We start from the raw sequence: 14056 nt of genomic DNA on the forward strand, positions 1-14056 counted from the left end.
CATGTTTGAGGACAAGCCTGGTGACTTGAATCCATGTAGGTGGGAGAACCAACTCTACAAAGTTGTCCGAAGGCCTCCACATACATACACTAGTGAGCAAGGCCTCACAGCATGAATGTCCTATCTGATATAATAGTATTGACTCTGCTACTTTGACAGCAGGTTTTTGTTTTCCTTTTCCCTGAGATGGTATCTCTAAATAGCTCAGCTGTCCTGGAATTTGCTCTGTAGAACAGACTGGTCTTCAACTCTGAGATCTTCCTGCCTCTGCCTCCCAAGAACTGCTACGACCACCCAGTTTGCAATCTTTACTGTGTATCTTTAATAAACAGCCTGAGAGAATACTGAATACAGTTACTGTCTTACAGAAGCAGTTATTCCAGAAAATGGATTGCTACATAGCAGTCTTGGTATGTTATACTCTCAACTTGCTATCGAAGCAGTGTAGATTATCTTACCATTCCCACTGCAGGGTTGTAAATGTAAGTAGACACAGTAGGTATTCAATGTGAGTTCTCTTCTTTCTTAGCCTAATTTTGTTCTTGGGACAAAGCCTTGTGGGCTACAGAGCTTCAAAACCTGTAAGCCAAGCATCTATTACTATGTCAATCTCTCACCAACGCCATTTGCTAGGCTCAGATCTATCCTCCACCCCCACATGAGAGAAACCTGAGTTTTAATAAGATGTTGCTCTTTTTCCATCAGAAAATGGTCTGACCTGGCTTTATTGGTGGCAAGAACAATAGCCTTACAGCTCTGGATACATCTTCTCTTACCTGGAGCACTGGGTAGCAACTGAGCGATAATCCCTTCTTCTTTCACTACCCACTACTTCGTTCTCACCGTCTGTCTGCCTTTCCTAGTTGTAGAAACAAAGAGTTTTGGAACAAAAGACAGCACTAGGTTTATCAGGCTCCATGTCCATTCCTCTGTTCGTTCCTGCTCAATTGTTAAAGACAATGTCCCATATAGCAAAGTGTGGCTTCAACTTGGATTTTAAAGCGAAGGATTTCTTTGAACTTCTGATCTTCCTGTCTCCTACTCCTCAGTGGGAATCACAAGTGTGCCCTGAACCACGCTTACTGTGTTCTTGCCACCACACAATCTCTTTTCAGTGTGAGAAACACCATTTCCTTATACACTTTTACTATAGGGTCAACATGGTACAATCCCTCAACAACCAACTTTTACTTATTATAGCCTTATGAATTTGCTGACCTTATTGCTGTCAATTATAGTAATTACCACACACTTGTCTTTTTCTGCCTGATATAAAATTCCCTTTCCTAATAATACTCACTCCTACTCCCTGTTTTTGTTTAGAAGTCCCAGTCTACAGTCCAGGCTGCTCTTGAACTAGTATCACCCTTAGTTCCCATGCCTTAGACGCTGGAGGGCTGAGGAGACATTCTGAGTAACCATACAAGATTAAATTTAATTTTTGAGGAACTAGTTCTTAATTACACAAGAGTATTAAAGTGAGGGCTTTAAGATGACTCAAGATAATTCTGTCTGGTATTTCTTCTATAGAACGTGTATGTTCAGTAGAAGAGAGAAGCCAGACACAGGCAGGAGCGTACCTTTCTAGTAACCCTGACTAGAAAGTGACTCACAGACCCTAGCCTACTTAACTCTCTTGTATCCACTATGGTTCCCAAAGCAGATTTTTGTTGTTGTTGTTGTTGTTTGTTTATTTTGTTTTTTTGTTTTTCCAGACAGGATTTCTCTGTGTAGCCCTGGCTGTCTTGGAACTCACTCTGTAGACCAGGTTGGTCTCGAACTCAGAAATCTACCTGCCTCTGCCTCCCAAATGCTGGGATTAAAGGCATGTGGCTCCACTGCCAGGCTTCCAACTAGATTTTTCTATTCTGTGCAATCTGTGCCTCTCCCAAAGGCCCTTTTATTTCCATTAGGCACTTTGTTGCTTGCAAAAAATACATTCCAATTGAAACTCTACGTCAGTGGATTATTTGCAGAATAAGGTAAATTCAAGAGATATAAGTTGACACTGGCTGGTCTTAACTATTACATATAAACTCATCACATCCTGTAAACTGACAAAGAAGTGGGATTAAATATGGTAAAACTGAATTTAGGAAAGATTAGCCTGTCAACTACCTCTTAGCACCACCGCTTTGCCATGACACACAATGAAAACCACCTTGACATACCTGATATGGGTCTCCAATACCCATTCTATTCCAGGAAAAGCCTCAGGAATTTTCAGTCACCTGAAAATTGAGAAATAAGGAATGAATATTTGGAAAAAGCTTTCAAGATGTTAAAAAAAACAAGATAGAGATCCTGCATGCATTTTACACATTACAGGAAGGAAACATGCAACTTTTGAGAAAGTTCATATAACATTGCACTGTGAATATAAGGTGTCTGGGGGGGCTCATCCTTGTACATTTTAAAGTAACTGAGCAGAAAGCTTTACTCTGGGGTGCAGCAGGTCTTCTCATCTACAGTCATTGAAATTTTACAATGTGTCATTTAAGATGTCAGACTTTGTGCCCAGGTTACATTACATTTCACTCGTGATGGGCAGGATTATTAAGAGTTATGGATAATTTATGCGGCAGCATATGCTTTTTTCTTTTTACAGCTATTTTTATTAAACAAGTTTTGCAAAGTTTTAACATTAAAATTAACAACTAAAGAATTTTATGCAAGTTGCTGTCACAGTTTATATAAAAGAGAAATATGTGCTATTAAAATCAGACATTTAGGTTACCTTTGGTTTTTTGCGATGCATGTTAGCTTTACACATCCTGATTCTCTTGCGATAATTTTCCTTTAAAAAGGGGGTATAGAGTGATCTCTTTTCATCAAAACAAGACATAATGCCCTGAAAGCTGACTTCAAACCACGGTGGAAAATTCAGTTATTTACACTTTATCACAATCTATAAACACATTTTTTGTTGGTGTGTTTTAAAAAGAAAAGAAAAATGCCCATCATGCACTGCTACAGGCAGCTTGGCACTTCACACAAGAGGATTTTTCACCCCCGAGCAGTTTAGGTGGCTCTTAGGGAAAGAATGAGGTCTCTGGGAAATAAGATTTTTTTTTTTTTTTTTTACATAGGGCCAACCAATCCCACTGTTTTCAGTCTTGTGGGGGGAGTCAGGACAAGTCTATCACGCCAGCTCCTTCCCCAGGCCAGCTCAGTTGTTTCTGCAGCTCTAGGAATGGAAGGGTAGCCCTCCAGGGCACCCAGGCTTTGCTGATCTGTGGTATCTGAGCACAGAGATTTAGTGACATTCTTTAAGGCCACCTAGGGGCTCTACAGACGACGGAAGCCAGGGTGGCTGGCACTTGAAGTACCTATCTCTGTCAGCTGCGTTCTTCTCTCTAAAAACTGTAATTTTTTGATAGGACTGGATAAAACTGCTTTCAACAACTTCCAGGGGGTGAAAAAGCTTTGGTTCTTTTTAAACTAAAACTTAACAACTCATAAATTTTTTTTGGTAACCTTAAAATAAAATCCCCACCACCACTTTTAAAAATGTCTCCAAACTTTTAACAAGCCCATTAACTTTAGAGTTAATTTAAGTTTATGTGAAAGAGAAAACTATTTTATTGTCCACCCCCAAAAATGACAATTCATCACATTTACTTTGATTAAAAAAGGACTAAACTTTATTGACAAACTGCTGCAGACATTTTGACATAAGTTTAAGCTACCTATTTAGGCAGACTTACACATGTAGCATTTAATCTTCCAAAAACAAAATGGGAGGACGGTACAAATCCATTAGGACTTTAACTTATGTACAAAGTGGATTTTGATTCTTTTCTCATTCAGCTGCAGTGTCCCTTTTTATATCATGCTAGTGTTGAGACATACTTAACTACCTTGGGAACAGCTCAAAACTGACAATGGTCAATTTATTGAACATCATCAGATTTTCGCCCCAGTGTCCAAGTGAGTTTTCCATGGAGTGCATAATCTCAGATGGACAAAATACTCTTGACATTTTAAATACTGAAAATTTGATTTTTAGTACTATTATTGAAAAGATTGTGGCTAAAAAGAACTCCATCAGATTCCATTTAGGTGGCTAGCTTCTCTCCCCCATCAATCTTATTCAGACACCACCCCTCCCCCACTAAGTATCTCTCAACACTGTATGTCTGGGGCTAGATTTCAAAACCCACATAATGAAAAAGTCAGTTTTACAAACCTAATTTTGCTGTTGTTTTAAGTCAATTAACGTTAAAAATTGCATCAACTATTTAATTCATGAGGAGCTTTCATATTAAAATTTAACCTTAAGATTCAACCGCCATGTGCTTTTAAAGGAAATGTTTTTAGAGACATCTGAGCTCACTTTTACATGGTGGCACTACTGCCGTTGTTAACATTGTGGTTTTACATCTTAAGCAGCCCTGAATTTTGAAATGTAGCCTAGTTTGGGATTCTGCAACTATGCCTTTACGGGGTGCCTCAAATCAAAACTAAGAAAAAGTTAACAAGCCTTCAGAACCTTTAAGCAAGCAATGCCACTTTTGAAACTAACATGTTTGTGGTTTTTTTTTTTAACTCAACTTTTTTTTTATTATAAAAGGTACACTGTTTATATTTAAACAACAAAGAAAAAAAGCATCTACACACTTAAAAAATTAATTCGATATTCCTAAATCTATTTTAACTCATTTTAAAATACTACATACAGAAGCCAGAATGCAGAGTTAAGAATGGAGGAAGTGGGGAAAAGAAAGGGACCACGAAGAAAAACACTTAGACAATTACTTGTCTGTTGTGGGTAAAGCAACAGGAATCCTGGGATACAAGAAATCAGTAACAACTTTGCTCATAACTGATATTTTCCCCTCCTGTTTGTTTTTAATAACGTCCATATGGATGCTCTCTGTATGCTCCCTTCACTGGCCTAGCTGGAGGAGCCTTCAGTGATGGCCTGGTCCCATTCCAGTCATCTTGTCCTGTGGGGAAAAAGGCAAAACAGTTTACAGTACATGTTAGGAATAACACTCTCTCCTAGTACCACGCCACACTCCAAGCGTGCCTTGCTGTCCTCTGTACTTGATCACCAGGGGTACCCTCCCACACTGTGAGTAATGAGAAGTCAAACTGCTAGCTGTACATTACTGTACAGTTCCCTCAAGAAACAACACTTTCCATAAGCAATATGATTGGCACGCAGTCCCAAAACCTGGAAAAATACAACACATTGCTCGATTGAAGCAGTAAAGGAGTCAGTGAGTCTGCAAATACTGGCTATTCCTGTTCCCAAAGTCAGCCTCAGTTAGGGTGGCAAAACATGAGTGAGTTTTCACTCAGCCGGTAGCCACTTTCACTTCAAGAGCAAGTTAGGCTTCACTGTGGAAAAATGTTCTCTGGTTCTCCAGAAGCAAAGGCCACGTTAAAGGAGACACACCACCACGTGGTACCCAAACCCTGGAGGATGGCCGGCTACTCTGCTGCACTGTAGAACCCATGAGAATCTTAGTCCCTGACTAAGAATGCAGTCAGCCCTGAAAGGCCACCAAAGCCTGAGATGGTCATCACTTCCTGCTACAGACGATCCTTGGGAAGATACACTGTTTAAGCTTACTCTTCCCGTCATTGCCACACTAGCCTATGCCTACCTGTAAACGCCAGCTGCCACTAACACAGGACTTATGGACAGAAAGTTGCACAGCAATTGTGGTCTCAATGTGCTTGGTGAAGGGAAAGTGGCACTAGTAGGAGGTGTGGCCTTATTAGAGGAGGTGTGTAGCCTGGTTAGAGTAAATGTGTCATTGTGGAGGCAGGGTTTTGAGGTCTCATATATATGCTCAAGACTGGCCAGGGAATCAGAGCCCCATCCTACAGTCTGTAATGAAGATATAAAACTCTCAGCTCCTCCAGAACAATGTCTGCCTGCATACTGCCATGTTTCCTACCATAATGGACCAAACCTGTGGAGCTGCAGGCCAAGCCCAATTAAATGTAGTCCTTTATCAGATGGTATCTCTTCACAGCAAGGAAATCCTAACTAACACAGAATTGTACTTATGCTTCTAAGATAATACACAAGGTCCACCGACTTTGCAAGATGTTCCTGGATATTAAAGTTTATTTTTTCTAATTCTCTTTAGAAAGGCAGATAAAAAAACATACTGCTAATAGCAACAGCATACCAGGAACATAAGAATAATAGCCTGCCGAGCATGATGGCGCATGCCTTTAATCCCAGCTCTTGGGAGGCAGAGGCCAGCCTGGTCTATAGAGTGAGTTCCCAGACAGCCAGGTCTACACAGAGAAACCCTGTCTCGAAACAAAACAACCAAAAAAAAAAAAAAAAAAAAAAGAATAATAGCCTGTTTTAGAGACAGGAGCTCATTGTGCATTGCATCTGAGGATAGGTATTAGGATAGATGGACGTGAACTTATTAGTTTATAGCTTAATCTGGCTGGAAGCTTGAAATCTTACTACCTTAGTCTCAGGTGCCTAGGATTCAGTCTGCAACACCCCACCCCCGCCCCCAAACCAGGATCTCCTGTAGCTCATGCTGCTTTCATAGTTGGTATATAGTGGACAATAACCTTATCCTCTTGTCTCTAGTTCCCAACTGCTCAGATTCCAGTCATGTGCCTCCGTGCTGGATTTCACGCTCTTTAGTTCAGTCTTTTCCCCAGCAAAACAAAAATGCAGTTTTGCAAAATACATACAGAAACTCTTGTAGTGTGGATGGAGGGAAATAAGAACAGTGACACAAGGGTGGAGCACCGCAATGTTACTATGGAAATAGTGCAGTTCTATTTAGCTAAAACTGGTAAAAATTACATCTACCACCTCAACAGTCATCTAATGGTATCTCCTCAGAGAAGTGACTGCCTGACTCCCAAGAATCCATCAGCCAATATTTTCCCAGACATTTAACTGCACATTTACCCCACCATAAAGACATACCGTAGGCTTCGTAAGAATCTTGGAGCTCCCCATGTCCATAGTCATAATACTCTAACTCCCTGAAAAGACAAACACAACAGTAAAGGCGTTTTTGATACCATTCGTTCAATAGCCCGTATCTCGGACAGTTTATTATCTATAAAATAGGGAGAAATATATATTCTGCTCCATTCCTAACCCCAATAGTTACAAAATGTATAAACCATGTATTTACCAAAAAGCCTAATAAATTATAACGGGGAGGGGGGAGCGCCTCGGGACAAAAAACAAGTATCATACAATTGAATGTGAAAAAATAACAAACTAAATTGTGATTCTTAAAATATGATTACAACGGGGGAGGTTATGGGTAACTTTCGGGATAGCATTTGAAATGTAAATAAAGAAAATTAAAAAAAAATGATTACGAATGTCTGAGATTCTTTTCCAAGCAATCATAGGCAAGACACATATATACACAAAATCGAAGCTGTATTTAAAGACAAAATAAAGCAAAAGAACAAAAAACAAACCTAGGTTAAGCTTCAACCTTGTCCTTAAAATCATAGATATCTCCCCTGTGAGTGAGGTAAGGTGAGGTGATTTGTCAGGAGATAAAGCCTCCTGCATGCCGGGACAGCATCTAACAACTGTCCTACTTCCTTCTAGACCTGAGTGACATTTCTTAATAAAAATGATTTAATGGTATTTTTCTGTTTCTATGTAGCACAGGAACTGTTCATCAATTGGCTTCAAAGCCTCAATTAACAAAATCCAGTTATCCAAATTCTCAGACCCACAAATATGCCTTCAAGTCATCAAAAGCAGATGAAATACCTTCAAAAAGTTAAGTTACACTATTCTTAGGCTAGAATTTATCCAAATCTTTATTCTCTCCAACTGCATGCACCAGCCATTTGGGACACTATACAGACATGACTTCTTGCCTGACTCACCCTTGACTCTGGCTGTAATAGCCTTCGTAGCCTTCGTAACTCTGCTCTGCATATGTATCATCATATCCCTGGAACAATAAAGTAGAAGGTCAGAAAAGCATAAAGAAGAGAGTCACAAACCATAGGGGATCGTGGGCTTCTGCATGAACGGGCTACGAAAAATTCTCAAAAATACTAATACCCACTGTAGAAATGAAGACAAAACTCAAAAGGTTTTAGTATTACAATCTTAGTAAGCTTCTGTATGTTAAACCACAACGTTCTTATTTAGTTTATTCAGACATAGTAATAATGCCTAAGATAGTAGAAAAATCACCTCATAGTTCGAAAATCAACTGAATAAGAATGCAGATTCCAGGGCTGGTGAGATGGCTCAGTGGGTAAGAGCACCCGACTGCTCTTCCAAAGGTCTGGAGTTCAAATCCCAGCAACCACATGGTGGCTCATAACCATCCATAACAAGATCCAACGCCCTCTTCTGGCGTGTCTGAAGACAGCTACAGTGTAATTACATATAATAAATAAATCTTAAAAAAAAAAAAAAAAAAAAAAAGAATGCAGATTCCAGCTGAGCGTGGTGGCCCACGCCTTTAATCCCAGCACTTGGGAGGCAGAAGCAGGTGGATTTCTGAGTTCGAGGCTCTACAAAGTGAGTTCTAGGACAGCCAGGGCTATACAGAGAAACCCTGTCTCAAAAAAACCAAAAAAGAATGCAGATTCCAAATCTTAAAGTCCTGTTTTCTATTTACATGCAAGGGTAAGACTCTAATCACTCAACTTCCCCTGCCAACCTAGGTATGGGAGGTACACTGTTCCAACAATTCTTACATAATCTTCGTATGTTTCTGGTGCAGGTGTGGGAGGCAAAGGTATTCTCTGAATACCAGCTGTCCGAGCTCTTGCTGTTGAAGTACCCCTCACAGTAGGTGGGGGTGGCACTCCTCGAGTCACAGTGGCACCTCTGGTGATGGAGCCTCTCACTGGGGTTCCACGAACCAAAGCGCCTCTAGGTGGTCCGACACCACGTCCTCTATAAAAAGAAAATTCACATTAATTTGAGAATTTAAAATTAGTCCACATTCATACTAAGGATTGTTCATAAAATTCTGGAGTTAGAATGGTTTTACGTTTTACAACTTATTTACTTACTTATTTGATACAAAGCTTCCTATGTAGCTCTGGAACTCACACAAATAAATCCATCTGTCACTGCCTCTACTAGGTATTAAAATTAAAGGTGAGTGCTACCAAATCCAGCTAACCTTAAATTCTTCCCATCGCCCCCAAGACAGGGTTTCTGTGTGGAACTTACTCTGCAGACCAAGCTGGCCACAAACTCAAAGCTCCCCCTGCTTCTGCCACCTGAGTGCTGGGATTGAAGGAATGTGCCAGTATATATGCACACTCGAGTGTGTTTTTTACAATTTTATACTACGTGTATGGATATTTTGTATGCAGACATGCCTATGTAACACTTTGTGCCCACAAAGGCCAGAAGGTGTCAACAAGAGAGTGTTGGGTCCTCTGAAACTTGAGTTATAGATGTCTGAAGCACCATGTGGTTGCTGGGAATTGAACTCAGGACCTTAAAGAAATGCTCTGTAGCCACACTTGGTAAGGCAGAGCTTGCATCTCTTGCTGGTCCTTTCTTACTTTTCCTCTCTGTTTGTGACAAGGTTTCACATAATCCAGCCTGGTCTTGAACCCAGTACGAAACCGAGGACGACCTTGTCACCATAACCTGTCATTTGTATAGTTCTAAGATCAAGCCCAGAGATTTATGAATGCTAGGCTAACACTCTACTAACTGTGGCACATCTCTAACTCTAAAACAGACTTCAGCCAGGAGCGGTGGCGCACACCTTTAATCCCAGCACTCAGGAGGCAGAGGCAGGGGATTTCTGAGTTCGAGGCCAGCCTGGCCTACAAAGTGAGTTCCAGGACAGCCAGGGCTACACAGAGAAACCCTGTCTCAAAAAAAAAAAAACAAACCAAACCAAAACAAAAAATTAAATAAAATAAAACAGACTTCAAAATACATAATAATATACATATAAGACCTAAACTAGAAGATTTTCTGGGCTCAATCATGAATCACAGCACCCCAGACTTTGTAAATATTACATAAATATTAACCACAACGAATTTTAATTCTGAAATCATATCATACAGTCAAGCTTGATGGCTTATGGCTTTAATCACAGCACTTGGGAGACAGAAGCAAGTAGACCTCTCGAGTTTCAAATGGGCCTCATCTATGTAGCAGGGCTACATAGTGATTAAGCATATTTTGTTTTTTTGAGACAGGGGTGATTAATATTCTTTACTTTTTAAGATTGATTTATTATATGTAAGTACACTGTAGCTGTCTTCAGATGTACCAGAAGAGGGTATCAGATCTCAATACAGATGATTGTGAGCTACCATGTGGCTACTGGGATTTGAACTCAGGACCTCTGGAAGAGCAGTTTGTGCTCTTAACCCCTGAGCCATCTTTCCAGCCCAATATTCTTTAAAATAATAATAAAAAAAAAGGCCACACACCACCACCACCTACAAATGGATGAATAGATATGTGGATTTTTTTTTTTTAATGCTAGGACCATCCAAAATTAAAAGCCCCACAGTTTCAGTAGGACTGCAGCACCTGAAAATGTCAGACTGCTAAGATCACGAATTCCATACCTGACATACTTTATAAACCCTCTGACTCTTCCTGAGTTAAGTCAAATTTGTATTTCCTTTTCAACTATTTTTACCTGGGAACAGGTGGAGGAGGAGGGGCAGCTCCTCGTCCTCTCACAGACACTCCACGACCACGAGAGGGTTCAGGTACTCCATTCAAGTACGACAATTCTAGAAACTGCTCCTGACAGATATCATCCATCATATCCTGGGAATTAAAGACAACAAAGAATACGTGTAACATCTGCTCCTTCTTCTAAAAATCACAAGGCCCACCAAGCCTTGGATCTTAAGAAAAGTCTTGAAGCTGGGAATAAAGGTACAGATCTTTGATCCCAGCACTCCTGGATGCAGACACAAGCAGCTCTATGAGACATAGGCCAGCCTAGTCTCTGGTTTTGAGTTCTCAGATAGCTAGAAATGCACAGTGAGATGAGACCCTATCTCAAAAATACGACTCCCAAAGAGTAGCCTTGAAAGCCTGGATAAAGTCTCCAGTCAAAACTCTTTATGTCCAATTACACTATCAGTTCTTTGAGGAAAATCTTCACAGCAGACCCTTACTAATAAATAAAGTTGTTCAGAAAGAAGTCCCTGCCTAGCTCTTCCTTGATCACTTTCTCTATACACAAAACTTACTCAAGAAAAGCCAAACAACCTATAACTCACTGCCTGGATTAGTCTCAAATACATTCTTTGCAAACAGTTCCTTTTCCTAGAATAGAAGACACTACCGTTAACGAAGTTCTATATACTGGGTGCTATATAAACAAGCTTTGTATGGATTTTTCAGTTTAACAGTCAAAATAACCCTTTCAAGACATCTCATTGTACAAAAGTCAACTCTGACCCTTACAAGACATGCTAAGGCCAGGAGTATAGCTAGGCGGTGGACGATATCCCTAGTCTACACACGAAGCCCTCAGTAAAATCCTCAGTGTAGCCACAAAGGGGATGGGGAAGATCCTCTTTTTCTGTTGTTGCCAAGTCACACCTCTTTCCCCCAAAACCATGTAGCTCTCACCGTCCAGGTATTAAATACCATTTTATGTTTGTTTTTCTCACAGTTGAGATCTTTAAGAGCCATCATGCATGCACGTATATGCCACAGTAGGTGTGTGCACATCAGAAGACAGCTCTGGAGAGTCTCTTTCCATCGTCACATGAACCCAGTAGTCCTGCTTCTGTGTCAAATGCTTTCTACTCATATAGAGAACATAAAATCCTCCCATTTCCCACAAGAAACATTCAACCTTAATACCTGATGAACTTTTATATATTTTGAATACTGCTTTAGAATGACATAATTAAAGCAATGTCCCTGGCAACTCTCCACTTTCCTTGACCTTACATATCGTTGCTATTTCAATTAGATAGTTAAGTACCAATGCCCAACTCATTCCTCAGGAGTCTCCAACTGTCACATTTGTCAATTAAGATAAACTTCAGTCTACTATCAAGTATCTTGTACATATAAATTAATTTTGAGGGGCTGGAGACATAGCTTAGTAGGTAGAGTGCTTGCCTAACATGCATAAACAAGCCCAGGGTTGGATACAGAACACACAAAATCAAATGTAGCAGTGCAAGCCTTTAATAATAGCAATCGAGAGGCATAAAGATCAATAAATTCAAGGGCACCCTCTGTTACACAGCAAATTTAAGGCAAGCCTGGGCAACATTAAAGGTTGTCAACAAAACAAAAACCAGTGTTATATTTAAACTGGAGTCGCAGTCTCCAGAAACCTTATTGTGTATTTGGAAAAAATCCAAAATCTGGAGGGAAGGGAATTCCCAAACATTAAAGAACAGTTCAGAAAAAGGATATTTAACCTGTTCCATAATCAGGTTACTCTTAAGAATTACATACCATGCCGGGCGTGGTGGCACACGCCTTTAATCCCAGCACTCAGGAGGCAGAGGCAGGCGTATTTCTGAGTTTGAGGCCAGCCTGGTCTACAAAGTGAGTTCCAGGACAGCCTATCAGAAGAGCCCTTCAGTATGCCTCATTAGAAATTAACTTTTTTTTTTTTTTTTTGGTTTTTCGAGACAGGGTTTCTCTGTGTAGCCTTGGCGGTCCTGGAACTCACTCTGTAGACCAGGCTGGGCTCGAACTCAGAAATCCGCCTGCCTCTGCCTCCCAAGTGCATTAACACTGGATGTTGCCAGCTTCTGGTGGTTAACTCTACATTTAGTCTAGCACACAGACTTCTTAACTGCAGACTTACCTTAAGTCACTTTCCTAATACCATCTCCTGATTGTAATACCAGAATAGTGAACTGAATGAAGATCTTATTAAATCTGTTAAGCAAATTGTTAACACATCAGGGACCCAAGAGACTGACAACAGATAACAGTATACATTAATGAAGCCACATCAGACAAGGAGTCCTTGGAGACAAGTGCTTTGAGAATGAGGTTTAAGTAGTAGGAAAACCTCAGCACACTGAACAAAAGCAGAACCTAGTCAAGAACCACAGCCTTCTAATAATACACTCTTAATTTCTCCCTTGCTTAAACGATAAAGAACATGAATTTCCTTACTGGTACTAGAAATTTCTTGACTTCTTCCATAGCATGGGCCATAAGAGCATAAGCTTCACATGGGGGCCCAAAGACTTCAATGAAGACATGCAGATCCATATTTAAATGGGCATATTTGGGGTCTCCACCCTTGCGCAACTCTTCCTCCTATGGGAAAATGCAAAGAAACATCAACTCATATACAGACTAAAACAGTATCTTTACCTGTAGGTCAAAGGGAAAGCAAGAAATATTTTTCAAAAACAAACAAACAAACCTTAAGGGAAGTAAAGCAAGTCCTAGAACTAATTTATACTACCTGCTAAAACTATAACTGATATAGTGATTTAATTATGTTTGGCCAATGGGAAGTGGCACTATTAGGCCTTGTTGGAATAGGTGTGAACTTCTAAGAGGAAGTGTGTCACTGTGTAGGTGGGCTTTGAGGGATCCTAGTGCTCCGCTCCTCCCAGTGTAGAACAGAGTCTCCTCCTTTTGGCTGCCTTCAGATCAAGATGTAGAACTCTCAGTTCCTTCTCCAGTACCATGTCTGCCTACATAATGCCATGCTTCCCACCATGTAAAGGACTGAACCTATGAAACTGTAAGTCAGCCCCAATTAAATTCTTTCTTTTATGAGTTGCCTTGGTCACGGTGTTACTTCACAGGAGTAACACCCTAACTAAGCCACTGGAGCAGTCACTGCAGTAAATTATAACTTAATTTTAGAATCTACTCAGGTAACAGCTGTCTGCTCAGTGTTTCGTGTATGCATGCACATATGCATTTAGGCCAAGCACTAGGCTTTAATCCATTAGTACTCTTCATCACAACTGGCCCTGCTCGAGTGCTTTTACCATCCAGAGTTCCAAGGGAGGGACAAAGTCAGGAGAGACAGAAAAATCTCTTAGAAATCTCATTAACTAAAATAGCATAGCCGGGCGTGGTAGCGCACGCCTTTAATCCCAGCACTAGGGAGGCAGAGGCAGG

At 40.4% G+C, this 14056-nt stretch overlaps 1 protein-coding gene across 1 annotated transcript in view; it reads right to left on the reverse strand.

The window, feature by feature from the left end:
• Positions 1 to 2599: 2599 nt before the first annotated feature.
• The window catches only part of Khdrbs1 (KH RNA binding domain containing, signal transduction associated 1), a 28010-nt gene continuing 16553 nt past the window's right edge, over positions 2600 to 14056 (reverse strand). The window contains exons 4-9 of the mRNA XM_021200073.1: positions 13088 to 13234; positions 10617 to 10750; positions 8686 to 8887; positions 7858 to 7925; positions 6923 to 6981; positions 2600 to 4949 (exon numbers count right to left, since the gene is read on the reverse strand). Of these exons, the coding sequence (XP_021055732.1) occupies positions 4852 to 4949; positions 6923 to 6981; positions 7858 to 7925; positions 8686 to 8887; positions 10617 to 10750; positions 13088 to 13234 (708 nt within the window). The 3' untranslated portion in view covers positions 2600 to 4851. The remainder of the gene's footprint in view (positions 4950 to 6922; positions 6982 to 7857; positions 7926 to 8685; positions 8888 to 10616; positions 10751 to 13087; positions 13235 to 14056) is intronic.

The sequence above is a fragment of the Mus pahari genome, chromosome 6 (assembly GCF_900095145.1).
Source record: "Mus pahari chromosome 6, PAHARI_EIJ_v1.1, whole genome shotgun sequence".
Lineage (NCBI taxonomy): Eukaryota > Metazoa > Chordata > Mammalia > Rodentia > Muridae > Mus > Mus pahari.